At 40.9% G+C, this 17179-nt stretch overlaps 1 protein-coding gene across 4 annotated transcripts in view; it reads left to right on the top strand.

Annotated features, from left to right (window-relative positions):
- STAT3 (signal transducer and activator of transcription 3) overlaps positions 1-17179 on the top strand; it is a 64658-nt gene that overhangs the window by 29320 nt on the left and 18159 nt on the right. For all 4 annotated transcript variants that reach the window (XM_082371354.1, XM_082371352.1, XM_082371353.1 and 1 more), the window contains exons 2-8: positions 5190-5340; positions 6545-6689; positions 7269-7367; positions 15444-15539; positions 15695-15776; positions 15960-16054; positions 16228-16379. In XM_082371354.1, the coding sequence (XP_082227480.1) occupies positions 5213-5340; positions 6545-6689; positions 7269-7367; positions 15444-15539; positions 15695-15776; positions 15960-16054; positions 16228-16379 (797 nt within the window). In that variant the 5' untranslated portion in view covers positions 5190-5212. The remainder of the gene's footprint in view (positions 1-5189; positions 5341-6544; positions 6690-7268; positions 7368-15443; positions 15540-15694; positions 15777-15959; positions 16055-16227; positions 16380-17179) is intronic.

Here is a 17179-nt window from a genome sequence, read left to right as displayed (position 1 = left end):
GTTTCTGGTTTAAGAAATAGCCCGATTATTATACTACTTACTAAAACTAACTAAAACCAAAACAACAAAAACCCTCTGAGTAATGGACTAGAAACGAATTGGCAAATTTTCAACAACTTGTAATTTTTTAATGGTATATGAGTTTGAAAATGCAAATATTCATGCATGACTACATTGTTAATCCATAATTGAGCAGGTATAGTGTGATGCTGCTTTATGGTTTTAATTTGGAACTTCAGGGAGCAGACCGTGATGGCTCTACATTTGTATCCAAGATCAGCAATTAAATAATTAGTCTATTTTTTTATTAGTCTATTTTTTAATTGATTTATAACACAGGAGTTTATTATGAAAAGTAGGTGTCTATTTCTTTAAATCCTTTATTAGAACATGGCTTTTGGGTTACATAATCTAGAGCAGTAGTGTCCAATAAAAATAGAATGCAAGTCACATATGTAATGTTAAAGTTCCTAATAGCCACATTAAAAGAAGTAAAAAGAGATGGGTGGAATTCATCTTAATAATATATTTTATTTGGGGGATTCCCTGGCGGTCCAGTGGTTAGGACTGGGCACTTTCACTGCCGGGGCCCAGGTTCAATCTCTGGTCAGGGAACTAATATCCTGCAAGCTGTGTGGCGTGGCCAAAAAAATATATATATGATATATATATATTTATATATATATGTATGTATATGTACACACACATATATAAGTAAAACATATATACATATATATAAAATTTAATCCAATATATCTAGAATATTAACATTTCAATATTAGTGAGATATTTTACTTTTTTTTTGTACTAAGTCTTCAAAATCCAGTGTATATTTTACAGTGTATTTCAGTTTGAAACCAGCCACATTTCAAGTGCTCAGTAACCACATATGGCTAACTGACTACTGTATTGAATTATGTGGGTCTGGAGTTTCATACATTCACATGCAGTAGAATCTACATAAATTGGCATATTACGCAGATGTCTATGCAAGTCAAGTCCTGAGAAACACAAGGCAGATCCTGATGCTTTTAGCCTAGGAGGCAGATTTTTTTTTTTTAATTGGAGTATGGTTGCTTTACAATGTTGTGTTAGTTTCTACTGTACAGCGAAGTGAAGTAGAGTTCCCTGGGCTATACAGCAGGTTCTCGTTAGTTACTTGTTTTATACGTGTTAGTGTTTATATTTTAATCCCAATCTCCCAATTCATCCCACCCTCCCTTTCCCCACTTGGTGTCCATACATTTGTTCTCTACATCTTTGTCTTTATTTCTGCCTTGCAAACTGGTTCGTCTGTACCATTTTTCTAGATTCCACAAATATGCGTTAATATATGATATTTGTTTTTCTCTTTCTGACTTACTTCACTCTGTATGACAGTCTCTAGGTCCATCCACGTCTCTACAAATGACCCAATTTCGTTCCTTTTTATGGCTGAGGCAGATTTTTAACTTGGCCCTAATGTGAATATTGTAAGAGAGTTCTAATGGCCTTTGATTTTTTTTTTTTTTTTTAAATTTTATTGGAGTAGAGTTGATTTACAATGTTGTGTTAGTTTCAGGTGTATAGCAAAGTGATTCAGTTATACATATATTTATTCTTTTTCAGATTCTTTACCCATAGAGGTTATTATAGAATACTGAATAGAGTTCCCTGTGCTATACAGTAGGTCCTTGTTGGTTATCTATTTTATATATAGTAGTGCGTGTATGTTAATCCCAAATTCCTAATTTATCCCTCCCCTCCACGTTTCCCTTTCGGTAACCGTAAGTTTGTTTTCAAAATCTGTGTGTCTGTTTCTATTTTGTAAATAAGTTCATTTGTATCATTTTTAAAAATTAGATTACACATATGAGTGATAACATATATTTGTCTTTCTCTGACTTGCTTCACTTAGTATGATAATCTCTAGGTCCCTCCATGTTGCTGCAAATGACATTATTTCATTTTTTTTTTTAGAACTATATTTTTATGTTATTTATTTATTTATTTTTAATAATGAAACTTTCTAGGAGTTAAGCCAGCATTTTATTTATTTATTTATGTTTGGCTGTGTTGGGTCTTCGTTTCTGTGTGAGGGCTTTCTCTAGTTGTGGCAAGCGGGGCCACTCCTCGTCGCGGTGCGCGGGCTTTTCACCGCCACGGCCTCTCTTGTTGCGGGGCACAGGCTCCAGTCGCGCAGGCTCAGTGGTTGTGGCTCACAGGCCCAGTTGCTCCGCGGCATATGGGATCCTCCCAGACCAGGGCGCGAACCCGCGTCCCCTGCATTGGCAGGCAAACTCTCAACCACTGCGCCACCAGGGAAGCCCTATTTCATTCTTTTTTATGGCTGTGTAATTCCATTGTATATATATACCACATCTTTATCCATTCCTCTGTCGATGGACATTTAGGTTGCTTCCATGTCTTGGCTATAGTAAACAGTGCTGCAGTGAACACTGGGGTGCATGTATCTTTTCGAGTATGGTTTTTTCCAGGTGTATGCCCAGGAGTGGGGTTGCTGGATCATATGGTAGTTCTATTTTTAGTTTTTTAAGGGACCTCCATGCTGTTCTCCATAGTGGTTGTAGGCCTTTGATTTCCTGTTGAGAGTAAAATTCGACATGGTTACAATGCTTCAGCGTGTAGCATGCGCTTCAGTTACTGCTTTCATTAACCAGTGTTTAGCGTACATGTATCACTGCCCAGGTAGCATCGCATCGGTCCTGTGACAGGTTAATCTTGGGGGTGCGACTGCAAAGGAGTGGTAGCTGAAAATGCTCGGGAGGTGCCTAAGACATTGTTAAAAAAAATCCCAAGCACCTAGGAAACTTAACTTATTCCCCTCTAATGTTGTTGGAAGATTTAGTTTATTTATGGAAACATACTGGCCTTACTGGGGCAAATACCTCATTCTGACATTCTCATCTCTTTGCTTTACTGAACTTTTTCACCAGTGGAACTTAAGCCCTTGGTACTTGAGGAGGGAAATACTTTAGATCTGTGGCATAAGTGTAAAGCACACACTGGTTTAGAAAACTTAGTACAAAAAGAAGAATGTAAAGTATCTCATTAATAGTTTTTGTATGATCGCATGTTAAGATGATAACATTTTGGTTATATTAGGTTAAAGAAAATGTATTATTAAAGTTAATTTTACCTCTTTCTTTTTACTTTTTTAATATGGCGCCTAGAAAATTTAAGATTACATATGTGGCTTGTGTTAGATTTCTATTGGATGATGCTGCCTTAGTTTTTTTTTTTTAATTAATTAATTGATTGATTTTTGGCTGCATTGGGTCTTCGTTGCTGCGCGCGAGCTTTCTCTAGTTGCTGCAAGCGGGGGCTACTGTTTGTTGTGGTGCGCGGGCTTCTCGTTGCGGTGGTTTCTCTTTGTTGCGGAGCACGGACTCTAGGCACATGGGCTTCAGTAGTTGTGGCAGGTGGGCTCAGTAGTGTGGCTCTCGGGCTCTAGAGCACAGGCTCAGTAGTTGTGGCGCACGGGCTTAGTTGCTCCGTGGCATGTGGGATCTTCCCAGACCAGGGCTTGAACCCGTGTCCCCTGCATTGGCAGGCGGATTCTTAACCATTGCGCCACCAGGGAAGTCCCTGCCTTAGATTTTTAATTGTTCAATTAAAGACTGCTGTGAGGGGACTGCCCCTGCTTTCCTGAATATGTGCTTGAAAGCTTGATCCGTTGATGCCACCTTTGCAGTAGCAAGGGGGTGTGCTGTTTCTGTCCCCCCAAGAAGGGGAAGGAGAACAGCAGCACAGCCCTGTTGAATTCTGTAAGGACCCCAGATTCTGAACAACTTGGTGATCATTTAACTTTCTGCTCTGAGAACACAAGACCTGTTGGTTTTGTCACCAGTTTGCCTTTTTATGAAAGGACCAGTAATTAGGTGCTTATTCATGCCTTCTCCAAGAAATAAATCAAGCACTCTAGTGAAGTGTATGTATTTGTATGTATTCTATCTTTCAGTAAATGTTCTCACTGTCCCAGAGAACCATCTCAATATACTTTGATCCATATATACCTTAGTCTTTGGCTCCTACTCATAGTTATTTTTTACAGCTTCTTTTTTTTTTAAATTTTATTTATTTATTTATTTATTTATTTATTTATTTATTTAATTATGGCTGTGTTGGGTCTTCGTTTCTGTGCGAGGGCTTCCTCTAGGTGTGGCAAGTGGGGGCCACTCTTCATCGCGGTGCACGGGCCTCTCACTATCACGGCCTCTCTTGTTGCGGAGCACAGGCTCCAGACGCGCAGGCTTAGTAGTTGTGGCTCACGGGCCTAGCTGCTCCGCAGCATGTGGGATCTTCCCAGACCAGGGCTCGAACCCGTGTCCCCTGCATTGGCAGGCAGATTCCCAACCACTGCGCCACCAGGGAAGCCCTATTTTTTACAGCTTCTTAAGACTACTTGGTCTGTATTGCTATTTCCATGACCCAAGCTATTCAGAAAGAGGACTCAAGATGGTTAGCTGGCTTGGCTTCTCCTTGAGCATTTCCCTGGGGTGTTCATGAACCTGGGGACAACCTGAATGCCTGGTTTTTAGCTTCTCTTCTTTCTCATCCCAGACTGAGAAATTTTAGAAACAAAATTACTCTTTTTTTTGAGTGGAAGAATCCCAGGCAGGTCCTTGCTTATGTGTTTAAACCTGTAGTCTTGGAATTAGCTCTCTGCCCTCCCTGAACACCCATATCCCACATTTTGTTCTTAGTTTAAAGATCAAACTTAGGTTTACTGTGTTTCTACCTCCCAGTCCACCGAAAAGGAGTGTAGAGTGGGAAGAAAGGAACTCACATCTGTTGAGCATCTGTTGTGTGCTAGACACTGAGCTGGGTGCTCAAGAAATATTATCTCAGTAACCCCGAGGGGTGGGAATTATGATCTCTGTTTGATAGAGGAGGAAATGGAAATCTGGAAGTTAAGTAATTTCTCAGCTTCACATACCTCTGAGAGATAATGGATTCTAGAACGTGGCGTCATGCCCACATTGTCATCCTGGTTTAGGAGAAAGAAGCTGCGATGTGGTTCCAGAGGTAGAGATTTGAATGTATATGTATTGTTCTAAACCGGGAGAAACATGGAAGATCCTTTCCAAAGCACCTTTTATCCCTAATCACAGACCCGATGCCTGTGTTGGATAGATTGTTTCCCCTTACTGGGGCTTGTAGTGACCATATAAACCTTTGGTTTGCAGTTGTGACCCCTGATTCCAGCAGAATGGCCCAATGGAATCAGCTACAGCAGCTGGACACACGGTACTTGGAGCAGCTTCATCAGCTGTACAGTGACAGCTTCCCGATGGAGCTACGGCAGTTTCTGGCCCCTTGGATCGAGAGTCAAGATTGGTATGTCCTTCTTGAGAAACTCCCCAAATTGTTAGGTTTTAGTTTGAGGCAAGAGACATGATCTGCTCTAACTTAACTCTTTGCTAACTATTTCATTGAAAAGCTTATGGGTACAGTTGATGTGATAAAAGAGAACAGAAGATAGAGAGGTCATTTTAGTCTTGTAAAAACATTTTCTACATTAGAAGGGCATCTGGGCAGCTGTCTTTTGGCACATTGAAGCAGCCTGCTTGGGGGTAGATGTTTTGAAGCCTGACTTTAATCTCATTTGCTTGATGAGATGCTCTGTGTATTCTGACACTTCAGGGACATGCTCTCTCTCCCTCTCTCTCTCTCTCTATATATATATTTTTTAATTGGAGTATAATTGCTTTACAGTGTTGTGTTAATTTCTGCCGCACAGCAAAGTGAATTTTTTTTATCTGAATGAGAATTCTGTCGTGGGTAAAAGTTTGGGTTCGTACTTCTGATTCCCCTTTCATTAAGGGAAAGAAACACAGAGTCAGAGAAATAGACTCGTTCATAGAGGAGATAATGGTACAGAATCCCAACAACTATTTCCTTCACTTTTTTTTTTTTAATATTTATTTATTTTATTATTTATTTATTCTGGCTGCTCCGGGTCTTAGTTGCGGCACATGGGATCTTTAGTTGCGGCATGCGGGATCTATTCTCCAACCAGGGATTGAACCCGGGCCCCCTGCATTGGGAGCGTGGAGTCTTACCCACTGGACCACCAGGGAAGTCCCTCCTTCACTTTAATGTATTCAGATCCACCTATTAATTTTGGTTTAATTCAGGCCCCTGACCTAGTTTTTCCAGAATTTGGTAAGGGGCCAGAGAGGTGATTCAGAGATGTCAGAAATAGGCCACCCTAGCTTGGAATGCTTATTTGCTACTAAAAGTCTGACCACAGAGTTGACTGAGAATTTAAAGCAAAACAACATACCTGTTCACTTCACTCAAGTATTTGTTAAATATAGAACTATGACAGTGGCTAATAGTATCTAGAATAGTTGTTCATAATTTTTAAATTGATGACATTAATGGTTGCTGAGCAAGATGCATCTAAAATGATGAGTGGGTTAAAGCATCAGGTTTGCCTTGGGTTTTTTCCTCCTTCTTGATGGTGATTTCTGCGTGCATGCATGTGTATGTATGTGTAGGTTTCAGAATCATTCTTTATCCTTCTTCCTTTTCCTAGGGCATATGCGGCCAGCAAAGAATCACATGCAACTTTGGTGTTTCATAATCTCTTGGGTGAAATTGACCAGCAGTATAGCCGCTTCCTGCAAGAGTCCAATGTTCTCTATCAGCACAACCTGCGAAGAATCAAGCAGTTCCTTCAGGTGTGATGAGAAGCTGAACCCGCAGAGGAGGGTTTTATCTTTCTTTCCTGAAAGTTTCTTTTCTCATTTGGCTAAATAATGAGAATGTATCTTGTACTTTAAATCCAAGGAGAAGTAACTAGCCCTTTGAGTATCGTTGCCTGAAATTCACTTCTTTGGTTCATTGAAATAATAATGTGATTGCTATGTTAATCGTGTTATGTTAGCATGTTAATAACATGATTGTGATGAGGTCAGATGACTAGGAAGATGACTCTTATTTTTCAGTGTTAAAGGTTCGACCATAAATGGACACTCCTTGACAAAGTCAGTTGCCTCCCTGTAAGACTGGGATAACACACTGTCCAAAGACAGACGACCAAGCCTTCTCTCACTGAAGTACTGCTCCTCATGACTGCCTTTCTTCTTCTCTTCTTCCCTTCATCTCCCACTAATGGCAGCCAGGCTCTGAGGCCTTTGCTGTGTTGTTTCATGTAGTAAATGTCATGCTTTCCCTAATTTATGAGGAAGTTAGCAAAGTTCAGTCCACATCTCCTTAGTCTACTGCCACTTTTCATTCTCTTTCTCTCCTACGTACAGAGCAGATACCTTGAGAAGCCAATGGAGATTGCCCGAATTGTGGCCCGGTGCCTGTGGGAAGAGTCCCGCCTCCTCCAGACTGCAGCCACTGCAGCCCAGGTGAGGCCTGGGAAGAAACAAAGCGCTGTTGAAATGTGCTTCCTTCGTGTGTACAGAGATGTGCTTGCTCTTCCAGGGTCTTTAGGATGTGCACTGACCTATGGGGAGAAGTGGGTGTTTGGGTTCTTTGGTTTTTGTTGTTGTTGTTGTTTGGTTTTTTTTTTTGGTTATTTTGGCCGTGCCACGTGCAGCATGTGGGATCTTAGTTCCCTGACCAGGGATCGAACGCGCGCCCCTTGCGTTTGAAGCACAGAGTTTTAACCACTGGACCACCAGGGAAGTCCCTGCGTTTTGTTTTATACAGTGAAAATAACTTTTTTTTCCTGCGTATAAAATTCATTCTACTTTTTAGGAAAAACTTTAAAACATTACAGAAAATTACAAGAAAGAAAGTTAAAAAACAAAGATCTGAAATGTCCCTCACTCCTCTTTTTTTTTTAACATCTTTATTGGAGTATAATTGCTTTACAATGTTGTGTTAGTTTCTGCTGCATAACAAAGTGAATCAGCTATACGTACACATATATCCCCATATCCCCTCCCTCTTGCGTCTCCCTTCCACCCTCCCTATCCCACCCCTCTAGGCGGTCACAAAGCACCAAGCTGATCTCCCTGTGCTATGCGGCTGCTTCCCACTAGCTATCTCTTTTACATTTGGTAGTGTATATATGTCCACGCCACTCTCTCACTTCGTCCCAGCTTACCCTTCCCCTTCCCGTGTCCTCAAGTCCATTCTCTATGTCTGCGTCTTTATTCCTGTCCTGACCCTAGGTTCTTCAGAACCATTTTTTTTTTTTTTTTTTAGATTCCATATATATGTGTTAGCATATGGTATTTGTTTTTCTGTTTCTGACTTACTTCACTCTGTATGACAGACTCTAGGTCCATCCACCTCACTACAAATAACTCAATTTCGTTTCTTTTTATGGCTGAGTAATATTCCGTTGTGTATATGTGCCACATCTTCTTTATCCATTCATCTGTCGAGGGACACTTAGGTTGCTTCCATGTCCTGGCTATTGAAAATAGAGCTGCAATGAACATTGTGGTACATGACTCTTTTTGTTTGTTTGTTTGTTTGTTTGTTTTGTTTATTTTTTATTTTTTTAAAACATCTTTATTGAAGTATAATTGCTTTACAATGGTGTGTTAGTTTCTGCTTTATAACAAAGTGAATCAGTTATACATATACATATGTTCCCATATCTCTTCCCTCTTGCATCTCCCTCCCTCCCACCCTCCCCATCCCACCCCTCTAGGTGGTCACAAAGCACCGAGCTGATCTCCCTGTGCTATGTGGCTGCTTCCCACTAACTATCTATTTTACATTTGGTAGTGTATATATGTCCATGACACTCTCTCACCCTGTCACATCTCACCCCTCCCCCTCCCCATATCCTCAAGTCCATTCTCTAGTAGGTCTGTGTCTTTATTCCCGTCTTACCACTAGGTTCTTCATGGCCTTTTTTTTTTCCTTAGATTCCATATATATGTGTTAGCATACTGTATTTGTTTTTCTCTTTCTGACTTACTTCACTCTGTATGACAGACTCTAACTCCATCCACCTCATTACAAATACCTCCATTTCATTTCTTTTTATGGCTGAGTAATATTCCATTGTATATATGTGCCACATCTTCTTTATCCATTCATCTGTCAGTGGACACTTAGGTTGCTTCCATGTCCTGGCTATTGTAAATAGAGCTGCAATGAACATTTTGGTACATGACTCTTTTTGACCTATGGTTTTCTCAGGGTATATGCCCAGTAGTGGGATTGCTGGGTCGTATGGTAGTTCTATTTTTAGTTTTTTAAGGAACCTCCATACTGTTCTCCATAGTGGCTGTATCAATTTACATTCCCACCAACAGTGCAAGAGGGTTCCCTTTTCTCCACACCCTCTCCAGCATTTATTGTTTGTAGATTTTTTGATGATGGCCATTCTGACTGGTGTGAGGTGATAACCTCATTGTAGTTTTGATTTGCATTTCTCTAATGATTACTCACTCCTCTCTTCATTGTCTCTTCCCAGGAATCCAACATTAATAGTCTGATATATATCCTTTCATACCTTTCTCCAGGCTCCCATAAACTATAGAAAATACACACATACACATTATATTTAAATTGGTTTACTTTTCTGCATCTTGCTTTTTTCATTTAATTATGTCATGTAAATCCTTCTAAGTCAAGTAGTATAAAGCTGACTCACTTTATTTGCTGCATAATATTCTGTGGTATAGATCTGCTATAATTTATTCAATTATTACCCCTTCGATAGACAGTCACTTCTTTCTGGGGTTTTTTTTCCTCCACTGTAAATACTAGTGCAATGCCTCCCTATATATCTTTATATATTCATGCTTTGATTTCTCTAGTATGGATTTCTAGGCATGGAAATGTTAGGTCAAGGGGTGTGTGCGTGTGTGTGTATAAAATATATATAAACTTTTTATAGATAGTTCTGGATTGCTTTCCCCAAAGGCTGTAACAGCTCACATTTGCACCAGAAGGATATGACAATGTATTATTCTTGGAAGCCACCTGGGGGATGGTTTGGGATTGAATCATTCCGGTTCATATGCATTTCTCTCTGTGGTTAAGTTTGAGAATAACCTCACTAGAGCTAGAGATACAGTTAGTTTAGGGAATAGGGATTATGTGATGCTAACAGGCCCATTGGGGGAACACATATTGATATATGATAGTCTATCTATCTAGATCATCTAATCTGTTATGTGTATATGTGTATGTGTATCCTACTGTGTGCTGGTTGTTATGGCCCCCTGCTTTAGAGGAGGTTGTGGTCTGGGAGAAACAGAAAATCAAACAACTTTATAATGCAATAAAATACAAATTGTTAAAATATACTAAAAAAGATGAAAAAACTTAATTAGATCAATAACCATAAAAATATATTGAAAAAGACTTGAAAAAAATTACACTCCCCATTCCACCAAAAAAGCCAATAGGCCAGATGGTTTAAAAGTTTTAACAAACTTTTGTGGTACAAATTGTTCCAGTATCATTTAAACTCTTCCAAAGTGTAGGGGGAAAAAAGAGATGTTTCCAGCTTATTTTATGAGGCTAGAATAATGCTAATATCAAGACCTAAAAAGACAGTGTAAGTAAAGAAAAGGTTAGGATTTTTGAATCCTGCTTAGTATACAAAGCATGGTTTATATTCTAGGAATGCAAGGGTGGCTTAACATTAGAGATTCTATTAATGTAATTCATTAAATTAGTAAGTTAAAGAAGAAAAATTGTATTTTTGTTAGATGACAAAATTTAGTGTCCATTCTAGATTTTAAAAATAAGGAACTTTCTTAACAAAAAGAAGAATATTTGTCAGAAACCAAAGGGAACATGATGTACAATGGTGAAGCACTAAAGTAATCTCATTAAAAAGTTACAAGATTGAGGGTGCCTCCTGCCATTGATATTTTTCTGACAGATCCAGCCATTGTAATAAGACAGAAAAAGGGAGTGTTAATGTTGGAAAGCAAAAGACAAACTTTTAAAAAAACAAAACACAATTATTGGAACTAACAAGGGTTCAGAAAAGTGACTGTGTTCAAGATAAATGTTTTAAGAATCAGTAGTTCTCTTATACAATAGCAACAATAACCCTCCATTACATGACAGTGTAATGGAAGCAAAGATTGGATTCATAACAGGAAAGACAAATGTATATAATATGCATATATTATTGAAATGTATGATAAAACGTCCAGAAGAATATATACCTAAGCATTAATGTTGTTGGTTACGGGAGACTTCTTTAGTTTCCCTGAGGTGTTTTCTTTAATATCCTATAATCAGGGAATTTTTTTTTCATTTTTTTTCCCCCCTTCTTTTAAAAAAAATATGGTAGAATACACATAACATGAAATTTGCCATCCTTTTTTTTTTTCTTTTAGCTGTGCTGTGCAGCTTATGGTTGGGATCTTAGTTCCCCAACCAGGGATCAAACCCATGCCCCCTGCAGTGGAGGCGTGGAATCCTAACCACTGGTGCGCCAGGGAATTCCTGCATCTGAACTATTTTTAAGTGTACCATTCAGTAGTGTTAAGTTCATCACATTGTTGTGAACCAATCTCCAGAACTTTTTTCATCTTGCAAAACTAAAATTCTATACCTATTAGACTGTAGCTCCCCCTTCCCCCTGGACCCTGGCAACACCATTCTAACTTCCTGTCTCTCTGAATTTGACTACTCTATGTACCTCATATAAATGGAATCATATAGTGTGTGTCTTTTTGTGACTGGCTTATTTCACTTAGCATAAAGTCCTTAAGGTTTATGCATGTTATAGCAGGTGTCAGAATTCCCTTCCTTTCAAAGGCTGAATACTATTCATTGTGTGGCTCTACCACATTTTGTTTATTCATTCATCTGTTGATGGACACTTGGGCGGCTTCCACCTTTTGGTTTTTGTGAGTAATGCTGCTATGAACATGGGTGTACAATTTTTTCTTTTTAAAGACAAAAATGTAGCAGGAACAAAGAAGAAAGAACATCTAAGTCTAATTGAGAGAGTCAGGAACGGCATCATACAGAAAGGAGAGGTACTGTTTGAGCCGAGACTCAATGCTTATTGTATGGGCATCGGGCAGATGGTAAGGAGACCACAGTGTAGGGAGAAAGAAGATCGTGTTCAGACAGAAACAGGAGTGCATGTATTCTTGTGAGAAGTGTAGAAAGTTCAGCATCTGACTGGGTAAAGGAAGATAAGGTGGTCAAGGGCCACATCATGACAATCTTCCTAGTTACTCATGCCTGGCAATTTGGCCTTGGAAGAGCAGTTTACCACAAGGGCCTTGGGCCCAGACCTCCTGGGTTTGAACCCCATAGATCTGCCACTTGCTGTGTAACCTCAGGCAAACTGTTGACTCTCTCTGTTCCTCCACTGGGAATGATAATAGCACCGACTTCATAGAATTAAATTAATTCCTGTGTGTAAGATGCATAGAACAGTACCTGACACATAAATGCGAAATAAATGTTAACTGTTTTCTGTTGCTGCTATCATCATCATCCTCATCCTCCTCATCCTCATCCTCATCCTCACCACATCTGTAGGAAATGGGGACCAACTAAAGAATTTTAAGCAGAAAGCTGATAGGCTCAGATGTGGATGAGGGGGTAACTGATAATACTCACTGTTCAAGACTTGGGCGTCAGGGAGATTAGCCAAATGGCACTTGTCTGTGTATCACTAGAGTTTGCTGTTGTGGAGAACCTTTATGTTTGCATCCTGTTCCATAAGATAAAAATAATCAATTTAAGCCCATTTGGAGAGGCACCAACTTTGCCATGAGAGTTAGAAAAGCAGTAAGTGTCCCAAGAATGGTCCCAATCGTATTGATCAGGGGCTGGCAAACAACACCCAGGGCCCAAATCCCGCCTGCTGCGTGTTTTTGTAAATGAAGTGTTTTTGGAACACAGCCGCACACATTCATGTATGCACTGTCTCTGGCTGCTTTCATGCCGCAGTGGCAGGGCTGGGTATTTATACAGTCATGCAGACTGTATGGCCGACAAAGCCAAAAAATATTTACCACCTGGCCCTTAGACAAAAAGTTTGCAGCCCGTAATACAGAGCTACCTCAACCCAGGCCTCACTGTTGTTCTGTCTGTTTACATCATCTGGCATATTCCCACCTGCCTTTCGTGGGTAAAGCACGAGGAGACAGGAAGACAAGTGAGCGTGATCGCTTGTCTCCCAGGGCTCTCAGTCTAATTGGGTGATAGGTGCACAAACACTTCAAGGGAGAAAAACGTAGAGGAGGATGTGAGTACTTTTGCTTCGGGAAGTTGAATAAGGTTTCACAGGGGAGAAAACATTTGCACCGAGTTTGAAGGTGAGTGAGTTCAGCTGTGCTAGGCTGAGTGGACAGGGGGCGGGGAGTCAGTGTGCAAACACGTTGTGTGTGGGGAAGGGTGGGTAGTTTGCAGTGACTCAAGCACAGGGAGGGAAGGTTTCAGTTTTTGGATTGTGAGAAACATCTGTCTGTGCTGGGCTGAGACATTTATACCTGGAAGCAGCGGGGAGCCAATAGATTTTACTAAGGTATCAGAAGTAGGTTTCTGTGGGTAATGACTGATCACATCTATTTTCTCCCTTTAAGTGCAGTACCAATTTAGAAATAGACATGGGAGTTGAATACAGATTAAAATATCAGCTGTATTGTTGGTAAACAAGACCGAATACATGACTTCGATGGGTAACCATGGGGGCTTTATTTATCTATCTATCTATTTATATTGTAGTACAGTTGATTTATAATGTTTCAGGTGTACAGCAAAGTGATTCAGTTATACATGTACATGTATCTATTCTTTTTCAAATTCTTTTCCCATTTAGGTTGTTGCATAACACTGAGCAGTGTTCGCTGTGCTATACAGTAGGTCTTTGTTGTTTAGATACCTGTCCCCTGGGTCAGGTCTTGGGGTGAGAGACTGAGTTTGCAGCGGCAGGACTGCCCCAGGCATCCTTATGGAACTTCAAAGACCACTCACTAATGCCCACTGAGAAAGAGACATAGGCCTCTAGAACTGCTTCTAGAAACCAGGCCCTCGCTTCTGCCCCAGGAGTGCCCCAGGAAGGCAAGAGTGGGAGGAGAGAGGCACCAGCTTAAGTGCTGGGCCCTTCGAAGGTCTCCATGTGCTACAGCCTTTGTCCCAACCTCACTAATCCGATGAGTCACTCTCCCTGTGAAGAGAGTAAGGGTGGAGGTCGCCTTCCCAGAACTTCTAAGGGAAGTTTGTATTCTGTGGGCTTGGACAGGATCCACTGGAAAAGGAGAGTATGGTTCCCTCTAAAGCTGGCATGTTTAGATCTATTTTGGAGACTTCTGGCAGCAGTGTAGAGAGCAGACTGGAAGTGAGCGAGATTAGAGGCAAAGGGATCAACAGTCGGGGCTTGAACTGAGCCAGTGGGGCTAGAGATCAGTTGGAGAGATTACGGAATATAGAGCCAGGAAGATTTGGTGGCTCAGTGTGAAATCAAAGACAACCCAGAATTTCTGGTTTGGGAAACTGGGTATATAATGTCTTTCTTGGACTCTCAGTTCTGTTCCATTGGCTGATATCTCCATCCTATGCCAGTAGCACACTGTCTTGGTCACTTGCAGCTTTTACGTGGTCTTTTTTGTCCGAAGACGTCCTATTACTTTGACAAAACTTATTTGTAAGGTTCATGTGCAATTTGACCTTTTCAAGGCACCGGCCTCCTCCCCTTCTCCCCTGAGATAATATCTCTTGATAGGGAATTTCACCCTGGGACAGAATGGTTTTTTTATTATCCCACAGAAATGTATTGGACACCCCCATGCATTTTTTTTTTTTTTTTTTTTTTTGGCCGCACCTCCTGGTGTGCGGGATCTTAGTTCCTCGACCAGGGATCGAACCCCTGCCCCCTGCAGTGGAAGCGTGGATTCTTAACCACTGGACCACCAGGGAGGTCCCCCCGCCCAATGCATTTATTTATTATTATTTTTAAATTTAATTTTTATTTTATATTGGGATATAGTTGATTTACAATGTTGTGTTAGTTTCAGGTGTACAGCAAAGTGATTCAGTTATACACATACATATATCCATTCTTTTCCAGAATCTTTCCCATATAGGTTATTACAGAATATTGAGTAGAGTTCCCTGTGCTGTACAGTAGGTCCTGCCCGATGCATTAAAATAGGCATCTAGCATCTGCTGTCATAAATTGTTCTGAATCTTTTTATATATATATACTTACCTAGAATGAGTTTTCTGAAGGTAGGGACTGTGTCTTAGCTCAACATGTGGTCTCCTAGTACAATACGTAGAGTGGGTTTATATTATGACCTAGAGGTAAAAAGCCAAGGATACAGGTAGAAGTGTGAGAGCTTTCTTGGCACCATACTGACAGCAGCTGGAGGGCACCAGCTGCCGGTGTAACCACCTTTCCCCTCACAATGGCAGCAGCAGCTCAGGCCAAGCAGGAAGCGTAGTGGGGGTAGATGGAGACTAGACAGAGATGTTTTTCTCCCCGTATTTCCAGCATTCACATGTACATTGGCTCCCTTTTTTGGCAGCAAGGGGGCCAGGCCAACCATCCCACGGCCGCCGTGGTGACGGAGAAGCAGCAAATGCTGGAGCAACACCTACAGGATGTCCGGAAGCGTGTCCAGGTGAAGCAAGTCTAGGGCAGGAAGACTTTTCTTGGGGAAGTTGCCTGTGGGTCCTGCGTGTATCTTTTGTGAGGTTTTTAATCCTATTCAGAAACTTCCTTTTCCCTCTCCCCAGGGAAATCCTTTTTACTTCTGTTTTGGTTTGTTTTAAACAGGATCTAGAACAGAAAATGAAAGTGGTCGAGAATCTCCAGGATGACTTTGATTTCAACTACAAAACCCTCAAGAGTCAAGGAGGCAAGTGAATATTAGAGACGTTAAAATCTCCCGTAGAAAGTGAGTTTGTGCTCCTTGAGTCTCAGGACTTGCTTGTTCAGACTCGGGGGAGTGGGTGCTCAGGGGCTGCTGGCGCTTAAGGGAGCCTAGTTACTGAGGATAGGAGTATTCCGTCAGCTCAAGGAGTTTCTCCTTCCTTCTCAGATATGCAAGATCTGAATGGAAACAACCAGTCAGTGACCAGGCAGAAGATGCAGCAGCTCGAACAGATGCTTACTGCGCTGGACCAGATGCGGCGAGTAAGAGCTGCGGGCACCTCCACCTGCCTGTCTCACTCACGTGCAGGACTTGGGCATCTCAGGGAAGAACTGGCTTGTTTTCTAATGAGTTCCTTCTCTGGAATTGACTAAAGACTGTGGTGAGAGACGGTCTGAGGAAATGTTTTCTGACTTTGTTTTTGGTTTCCAACCAGAGCATCGTGAGTGAGTTGGCAGGGCTTTTGTCAGCTATGGAGTACGTGCAGAAAACTCTCACGGATGAAGAGCTGGCCGACTGGAAGAGGCGGCAGCAGATTGCTTGCATTGGAGGCCCTCCCAACATCTGCCTAGATCGGCTAGAAAACTGGTAAAACAGAAAAGAGAAGTTTTTCCTTTCTTCCTAGAAAGCTGTGCTAAATTATGGTCAGAACTGCAGGCCCAAAGGGTTGCTACTACATTTCAGAGGTGGGGACTTCAACATACTCAAATTTAGTCTAAGGGTTAAAGCTTTTACTTTATTTGGACAATTTTTTTTTAATGAAAATGTATTTATATTGCTATATTTTATATTTTTTAAATAAATTATTTGTTTGGGAGTTTTTTGGCTGCATTGGGTCTTCGTTGCTGCACGCGGGCTTTCTCTGGTTGCAGCGAGCGCGGGCTGCTCTTCGTTGCGGTGCTTGGGCTTCTCATTGCGGTGGCTTCTCTTGTTGCAGAGCCCAGGCTCTAGTGCGCGGGCTTCAGTAGTTGTGGCTTACAGGCTCTAGAGCGCAGGCTCAGTAGTTGTGGCGCACGGGCTTAGTTGCTCCGCGGCATGTGGGATCTTCCCGGACCAGGACTCGAACCCGTGTACCCTGCATTGGTAGGTGGATTCTTAGCCACTGAGCCACCAGGGAAATCCTTATATTGCTATATTTTAAATATATTTGACTAATTGAAATAAAGCTTTTGGTTTAACTGTATTTAACATGTGGACTAAATTTCAAATTTTAGTTACTTTAATACTCTCAAATGACATGCTTTTTATAAGGGAAAAATGTTCAAATATAGGAAATTAATAAAGAGAAGAAAAGACTTTAAAGATCAAATCATGCAGAGATACTTAGAGTTAAAATTTTGGTGACTGTCACTCTAGACATCTGTTGTATATATAAAGATAGAAATCTA

Source organism: Balaenoptera borealis, assembly GCF_965194805.1.
Source record: "Balaenoptera borealis genome assembly, chromosome: 20".
In the NCBI taxonomy this organism is placed as follows: Eukaryota; Metazoa; Chordata; class Mammalia; order Artiodactyla; family Balaenopteridae; genus Balaenoptera; species Balaenoptera borealis.
This window is presented reverse-complemented; position numbering and strand designations above follow the sequence as displayed.